The 9,128-nt window shown below is 35.5% G+C and overlaps 1 protein-coding gene across 1 annotated transcript in view; it reads left to right on the forward strand.

Moving 5' to 3' along the window:
• The window catches only part of LOC138700969 (uncharacterized), a 40,491-nt gene extending 32,433 nt beyond the window's left edge, over nt 1-8,058 (forward strand). Inside the window, exons 7-9 of the mRNA XM_069827419.1 lie at nt 38-80; nt 6,054-6,088; nt 7,510-8,058. Coding sequence (XP_069683520.1) covers nt 38-80; nt 6,054-6,088; nt 7,510-7,548 — 117 coding nt within the window. The 3' untranslated portion in view covers nt 7,549-8,058. The remainder of the gene's footprint in view (nt 1-37; nt 81-6,053; nt 6,089-7,509) is intronic.
• Nucleotides 8,059-9,128: the final 1,070 nt, after the last annotated feature.

Consider the following 9,128-nt stretch of genomic DNA (forward strand, 5'->3'; position numbering starts at 1 on the left):
GCTTTTCCTTACTTCTCCTTCATTTATTTGTTTACAGGGGACATCACCATTCATTGATGCTGCGAGTGCTCAAAATAAAGGTGAGCTACTAATTAAATATTTTCCTAATCCTGACGCGAAGTTAAGGTCATAATTTTATTTGTAGACGACCAAGACATAATTGTATAGAAAAATAATACAGAAACAAGCCACGAATTAAATATAATTCAAACACGTAATTCTAAAACATCTATCTAGAGTAAAGCTGTAACACTGTGATGATGATGATGATGATGATGATGATGATGATGATTTTCTTGTAACAGCTAGAGCACCATCGGGGAAACAAAAACATCCCATGGTGGGGCTAAGAGGGGGAAAAGTTGGAAAAAATTATTTTAGTAGATTTTAGGTAAGATAATATATATATATATATATATATTGTGACGTTTTTATTACTAACAACAATGAACTGTTAATCTTAACTAATATTTACAACGCACTATTTACAAATCAGAACTGTCAGTTCTCAGTTCACAGTTCTTCTAGCTCAGTCACTAGAGTTCACAGTATCTCGAACCACAGACCTTCAGAGACAGTCCACTGTATTCGAACTCAGGTCCCTCTAACTGCGGTCCACTGCACTCGAACTCAGGCCTTCGGATGCTGACACAGTTGCGGACGCACACTCAAGTCGAACTCCGGTACACAAGACTGGCTTGCTCTGTTCACTGGCTTACTCACTGAACTAAACATGAATCACCTCACACTCCTTCGCGTCCGTAATTTATAACCGAGAAACTTCGAATTCGCGATTTTTCCACTTCGACGGGCTTCTGGAAGAGTCGGGAGGGTCCGTCCCCCCCTTCACTCCGCACGCAGTAGTTGCGCGCGCACCCTCCCCTCGTCGCGTTGACGTAATACACCCCCTCTGCCCTTCAGCATGCAGATGCTCCCCGTACCAGCGTTTCGGATGCCACGCGCCCTGTCGGACGCGTGTTCAAACCCCGTTGCAGCTGTCACAATATGTATGGGAAAATAATAATGATAATAATAATAATCTTCACAGCATTTATTACCTGTTAGTTGTCAAGTTTCTGATAAACTTATTGGCAAAATACTACAGTAAGTTATAAAAATCGTAAAATAAAATCATAACCCAGTGGATTTAAATTTTACAAAATAATTAAGAATAACGATTACAATGAACTAAACATATAGGTATAGATTTAAACACACAAAAATAGGCAATAATAAAGATTACATGTGGAGTTCTCAGTCAGAATCTGAAATACCATTGCTTGACTTATTTTCGGAACTATAGTTAATGTTCGGTGGCAGTATCATATCTAACACTTCCCTATCAAAATATGACATTCTTCCAAGCTTGAAATGTACTGTTCAAATGCAATCAATAGCCTATTAAGTACATCTTGAGTGGTCTTCTCTCGATAAATTTTTCTTGTGAAACGTTCTCTGTATCTTTTGAACAATTTATTACTGGCGCCTTGTGCTTCTTCGCTGAAACTGAAATTTGATGGGTCTACAGAATCTCGTCAATAAATACCTCCTATTTTGCCAAATTAAAATTGTCTCGTTCGTCCTAGATTTGTCCACAATGAGTCGTAAAGGCACTATAGATGAAATGAATATATTTGCATCAGTTTCTTCGGTGTTCGTCGTAATCTCTGCTTGCACTGTGATTGATTAGATACATCAGATCCCCATTTACTAACCAAATATAATTTCCCACACCCTTTCTAACCCTTGATTCATTAAAGCATCTTTTTGAGTTTGTATCTGTACGATCCAACGGGGCTTGCAGTTTTACTTCGGAAGAAGTTTCAGTGACAATGTTTGTTTCCTTTTCGGAATAACACTCTTTTTTGGCAGGCTGAATTTTTTTGTAAGAAGGAAATCGAGACAAATCTTTTTTCCTAATTTTGTTGTTCTGATCTCTTGTAAGATCAGCCTAAATAAACATAGATAATGCTTCGGTTGCTGGAAGTTCTCGTGTCCTTTGACTGTTTACCTGCTTGTATGCAGTTCCGTATTTTGAAGCTCGTTTTGGTGAAGTCATCGTAACATCTTTAACGACTTTGGAAGCTTCCAAATGAGCAACAGAACGAAGACTCATTTGGGCAGCATACGAAAGCTCCCCAATAGAATGTTGAAGCCTCGTATTTCCAGTTTCCTGACGTTTCACTATTTCATTAATATCTTCGAAATTTTTTGTGGTCGACCAATTTTCTTTCTTTCGGTAGTCAAGTAGTTCGGGAATCTAATCGAAGTTTCCGGAGACAATTTCTATTACTTTGAAGAAATATTTCTTCTTTTCCGCTGGACTCCTGCCATTTCTTTTTGAAATCAGGGACAAAATAAAATAGCCTCTTATTTAGGTCCGAATTCAGATTTTCCGGGCATTTAAAGTGTTTCTGCATAAATTCCCTCAAAAATCACAATTTATCGTCATTTTTTTCTTGTCAGAATTTATTACGTCATACAGGGTCCGTCTTGTTAAGCAAATATCATTACAGCTAGATCCTGAAGAAAATATTAAAGAAAATTATGTTTTTAGTTAATAATGTGAAAATAACTGGCCGACACACGCTCTAAAGAAACTGTTGTACAGCAGAATTCCGGAAATATCCGCAAAATGTTATTAATGTTTTTAAAACATGACTAATTTGTGTACCAGAAGAAGTTAAAATTATAGCCCGGACATTTCCGGAACACATCTGAAATCGTAACAATATATCTATGAACTGCATTTTTATTCTAAAAAAACACGTAGTGTTTCTATTTATAATTTCGAAGTCTTTTCCTCAATATATTACTTTAGAAATAGTAAAACAGCAAACTACATACCTCCAGGTGAAGACTCATGTCAATCACTGTTCATTAGATCAGGCGTCTCAAGGCCAACACATGAGTGTTGTTACAGAGAGCAAATGTAGATAGCGTAGTCAGCTGAAGAGATTAGCGCAATACCCGAAGATAGCCGATCGTTGATTCATATTACAAGCATGAGCGAGGTAAGTTGTAACTGTCGCGGGAGAAATGCCACAAAGCTGCACTTTTGAGTTGTACTTGTACAATAGGATAGACGGCTATTTGCGGAAGGAATACAATTTCTTAAGTAGTTTGCAACAACAATAATAATAATAATAACAATAATAATAATAATAATAATAATAATAATAAATTTACTTTCTAATGATATATCAATGAGTAAAAATAAGACATCTGAAGCGTGAAGAACCATACATGTTACGTAATTATTTAAGCACAAGGAACTGGCCATCTTACCCCATTACTCCTGGCCTAGTTGTCTTTAAGTGGTGTCTTGTTGGTATCACTTATGAGGTTCAGACCTGTCTTCGGACAGTTGACTAAACAACAACAACAATACTTCATTTCTAGTAAATGGTTGTTGGTATCTCTCTTTTTTTTTTCAAGTTTACACTATATTTAATTAAATAAAATTCAATTAGGCCTAAATAATAATAAAATTACAATTAAACTTGTTGGTTGATAAAGTACGTATTTTTATGATACGTCAATATTAATATATTAATTACAATAATAGTTAAATACTATAGTTCATGATGCTTTCAATAAGTAAAAATAATCAAAACATCTTAGAAATTCACAAACAATCTTAAATCTGGGCTCAAATTCTTTTCTCAAATCCTTTGCTACTTTAGTATTATATCTGTTACACTGGCCTTGATTCAAATTAGGTAATAATTTTAGATTAATAAAGTGGTAAAAGTTATCCACTGAAACTTGCGACTACCACAATTTCACTTTCTCTATGAAAGCTTTTATTTCTTCATACATTTGCGGTAATAAGGACATTCTTTCCTCGGAGATGGATACAACATCGTAGCGGTTACAGATGTTTATTCAAACGTCGCGATCAATGACGTCATCCGGAGATACACGAACTGCTCCCGCATCTTGTTCCACTTTTACATACAAAAAATAGAGACAGGAGGAAGCGCTCCGAGGAGGCTCTATTGAGACGTCTGCATTAGACGAACACATAACAAAATGATATCAACTCGAAAACACAGCGATTTTTACGCTTATCAGCTAATCAATGAGTCGTCAGTGCAAGTTCTGACCTCCACAGTGACTTACATCATTTCCTTATCGATATGTGTTGCAGGTGGTCTTTAGCTTTCTTGAACAATAGTTATTTAAAACAATTCCGCGATTTGGTTTTTGGACTTTTTGCTAGCCTTTCCTGTAATTGGCCCCTCAGTGCACAATGACAATTCTGTCACCCTTTGCACCTGATATCGGTACCAGACAGTTTTCGGAACCGTCTTTTCAGTTTTTCATGCAACATATATACTGTCGTACCAAGTTTCGTCTAAATCAGCCGTGGCGAGGACGTGACTCGCGAGACATTGTGGCTCGCAGTGATACCAGTGCATTTCGCTTGCTTCTAACCTCCGCCAACCCTCACCCTCTCATTCACTGGAGTCAAACTCCGTTCCATTTGCATTTGTCTCTGACCTGCGAGTGGCATATTTCTCTCTCGAAACCATGTACGAAAGTTCCAAGTAGGATGGGAGGACGCATTTTTTTGCTGTCAATATGATGAGAATATTAAATGTATGATTTGTATTACGAGGAAAACGGTTGTATAACATAAAACGGCATTATACTACATTTTACTGCTGAAACATTAAAAGGTTAAGTGTTATTGTTATCATCATCATCTCTGTACGTCGACCCTTTTTCAGCAGATGTACAAATAATGCGGTTAGCTCTTCAATTTGAACTCACTCATTTACTATGTGATGTCAAATGAAAACTAGATGTAAAGACTTGACAAATGTTGAACTTTCAAATCTTTACAAAAAAATAAATACTGTATCCGAAGCTTCGTTCTTTCGCTTGCACTGTTGAAGCCATGTTCACTACAACTTACGTTTGTGAAAAATTATTTTCAACAATTAAAATAGTAAAAACCAAATTTAGATCACGACTGACAGCCAAATACCTTCGTGATCAACTACGACTGGCAGTAAGTGACATAATTCCTGATTTTGAAACTCTGTCGCAGAGACATTCTGAAGACAGTTAATTTTAGGTTGTGATATTGTTCATTTATTGTTCATTTCTTTCTTCGTTACACGTACTAAGCATTAGTTTAGCCTTGTACTGTTAAAAATCATATTTAAGTGCTTCATGTAAGGAAAATGAAAATCCGTTAATAAATCAGACAGTTGCTTCACTTCCCCTTCGGGTGTCCGCCTCCCTCCATAGGTGCTGTGCACGTTGCAGGTTACACAGTGGCTCGGCGCACGATTACATTTTCGCCACCGCTGGTCTAAATACATATCATCGTAGCCTTGTAAACGCAATGAGTACCTCCAGGCAGTGATGTTAGTGGCTTCAGCTCTAGTGAGTTTCCTTATGTAAAAACCCCATACTTCGGAGTAATCTACGAACAGTACTTTTCCCATAAGGAAATTCGTAGTCAGTGCCACTTGTTTTCTCCCGCACAGCATGCATTTCGCTATTATTATAGTTTATCCATGGCCGAAAGAAATTAACCATCGTCCTGCTAAGAGTCACATCCACAACACACAACTGAAACCGTAGTGCAGTGGCAGGGATATTCTTTCAAAAATGGAAAATTCACAACGCGGCATCCTGGCGGTATCTTTGTCCTAGTTGAGGGAGCGTGCCAGTCAGATTTATGGCTTCCTCAACCCAACCCTGCAACGAAGGTTCTTTACTTGTGAAACTTGTGTACGACGTTAAAATCAGAAGACTGGTCGCTTTGAATATCTTAAACACAGAGTCAAACTAATCATTCTTTATTTTATCAATCACCGGTTGTATTAAGAGACACTTTAAGTAAACGATATGTTGTCAACATACTTACAAATCTGATCTGATGCTGAAATACTGTGTACTGTAGGAGAAACACAAACCAATACAATAAGCACGATTATCACACAAACGTTTCTGCAACAATACAAATCTATCTTTTGTTTCAACAGCGCGCGTTCAGATATAAAGATGAATATTAACTCTTCCGTTTGTTTCAGCTGCACTAGAGAAGGTACTCAAGGGAATGGATGAAGTAAGTACATTCAATATCACCATTTACAATGTAACTCTTGTGCCAATATTACCATTTGGTTACTTCTTTTTAATGCATTATTTTTACTTTATTATTACTACTAGCTGTACCCGTGCGCTCCGCTGCACCTGTTAGAAATAATATAAAGTAATTACATAATTAAAATAGGACGTTTGATCCAGGGAACATTCGTGTTTGTTAGAACGATAAATCGTTTAATATGTTACTTAATTGAAATTGCATTCAAATAATTAAAATGCGATCATTTTGTTCCAGAGACCACTCATTGGTGCAATGACAATTCCTTTAACATGTTTCTTATTTGTTATTACATGCAACCATAGTTTAATGAAGATTGACACATCATTTACTTTTAATGTGTAAACTTTATATTACTTGCTATATGGTTCCATTGAATTATGGTAATAACTTAATTTTAACACTTGTTTTCTACGCCTTCAGTAAATGGTGCTTGGCCCACTATGGTTCTAAAACCGTCAAATAACTTAAATAGTGATACAGCATAAACAGTGATATGTAATTACATATTTCTTTCTTTCGAAAGTGTAAGAATTCAGATCTCCTATGTACCATTGCCATGGAATGAATAAATGTGTTTTTTCTTCCTACTCAAAAATTTTATATTTTGCACATGGGAATTACTGCAGGAACAACAACGCTACGTTGAAAACGTATTGTATTATTATTTTAAAAGTCTATCAGACCTACCAAATTTTTCATAGAATAAAACTTATCGGAAATCATTTTTAAAGAAACTTTTGTTATGTAACATTTTTCACAAAAAACAATAATAAGCGAGATATTTCGATTTAATTCAGGCCCCCTTATAACCCCCCTTTTAAATAATGTATTTTGAATGCCATATAGCCTAAAATCTAAGTTACAACGAACTTAATTTATATTCCAATTTTCATATACATCGGTTCAGCCATTATCGCGTGAAAAGTAACAAACATACAGACAAACATACAAACAAAAATTCAAAAATGCAATTTTCGGTTTCAGGGTGGTTAATTATATATGTTAGGACCAATTATTTTTGGAAAATCGAAAATTACCAGAAAAATTTCGGCTACAGAATTATTATTAATATAGATTATTATCATCTATACTAATAATAATAAATCTGTAGCCGAAATTGTTAGTTGGGAGGCCGGAGAGAAAAAGACCTTTGGGGACGTCGAGACGTAAATGGGAGGTGGAATATGATGATAGAGACTGGATTAATCTTGCACAGGATAGGGACCGATAGCGGGCTTATGTAAGAGCGGGAATGAACCTGCGGGTTCCTTAAAAGCCATTTGTAAGTAACAAATTATTGTTCTTGCAAGGCGATGACACACCAATTATTGTCACTTTTAACCATGTTGTAAGCCTAGTTTGTTTTTCACATGTTCCAGGTGAATCAAGAAGTGAGGAGGATACGTTTAAAACTCTGATGAGCATTCCTGCCTCAACCAGTTAATCCTACTTTCTTCAAGAAAAACTGCACGATTTGGGAAAATATTATTCTTGTGGGATTCTGTTCCCTTTGTTTTATCGCACATTTCAAGATTATGCACAAAATAATAAACACTTATTGATTTATGCAATCACGCTCTTTATTCATAATTTAATATGTTACTGTTTCTACTAAGGTACAGTTTGTTGAATACTTGCGACTATACGATCACACCAACAACCGTAATGTTACACCTTCATACACTAATAAAATTTATTGGATAAATTGTACCTATGAAACAAACATAACTTTCCAAGTCACTTATCAATTAATAAGCATAATGTATCGAAATATTTCCTTCCCTTCTTCACAAAAGAGTGACAGGACTATATTTGGAAGGGTGAACAATGTTGGGGTTCTTTCCTCAAGGACGCCCGCAACATCCAATCTCAGTGGCAGCAAGATGGTTAGAAAACTAGACGAAGTGGATAGATGAGGAAAGAGAAAACTGAACATGAAAAACAGTCAGTTCTGAAACCCAAATTAACTTGCGCACGCATAGTTTAAAGCACTCGCTTTTGTTGAATTCTTTACCGAGGGTTTGAGAAAATATGTATCGAACACGTAGAGAAAAAAAAGCATAAAAATATACATCTCGCTACCCACTGTGGGCGCCCTTGCCTTTCCTTGAATCCATTAACTACTTTCCAAACTTCCTTGCAAAACAGCTACAATGAAAACATGAAACATAATTTAAGTTACATTCTCCTAAACTTCTGTTGATTCCATTCGGATTATAGAACTCAAAATAGAATACAACTGTACGACTGGATGAAAGTTCCTATAATCTTTCAATCGTACAATTTATAAATTAATTCAAATATCTACTTTAACTTTTTGGATTGCAAAGAATACTTTTGTCTGTAGCTCATAAAATGAAGTTTCATCTTCTGTTTAGATGCATATTAAATTATTTCATTTATGTCTTGCGTGCCTCTTTTAAATTAAAATACAAGAAGATAACATTTCAAAAGTTGGTATCATTTACAGCATGACAAGGAAACAGAATTGTTATGAAACGCGTAGAACACACGATGAAATATGTCATCATCTTTTGTACTCCAGCATTATATTACCGGTACTGAAAACTGTGCAATACATGCCATATTACTGTACCACAGACAGCCGTATAATATTACCATGGCAACTAAAACGTCATGACTTCTATTATGACGGCATAACTTGTGCCATAAAGCTAATATTATGACACGATTTACCGTGCTAAAACATTTAATACAACATTGTTATCACTGCAACCCCTTTTTTCATGATATTAAGCTACTAATCATTACAAATTAATTTGATGTCTGAAAAAAAATAACGTAAGAAACACATAAGTTATTAATTATAACGATATACAATTATTACACTCGTCAAAGCTATGAAACTCCCTTCCCTAGTTTCCTAAACATTGGCTCATGCCATAAAGTATAAAAACTTGTTTCGTAATAATATGTCTTCTATACTAGTAATAAATCTGTAACGGAAATTTTTCTGGTAATTTTTTTTTTCCAAAAA

The sequence above is a fragment of the Periplaneta americana genome, chromosome 6, assembly GCF_040183065.1.
Source record: "Periplaneta americana isolate PAMFEO1 chromosome 6, P.americana_PAMFEO1_priV1, whole genome shotgun sequence".
Classification (NCBI taxonomy): domain Eukaryota; kingdom Metazoa; phylum Arthropoda; class Insecta; order Blattodea; family Blattidae; genus Periplaneta; species Periplaneta americana.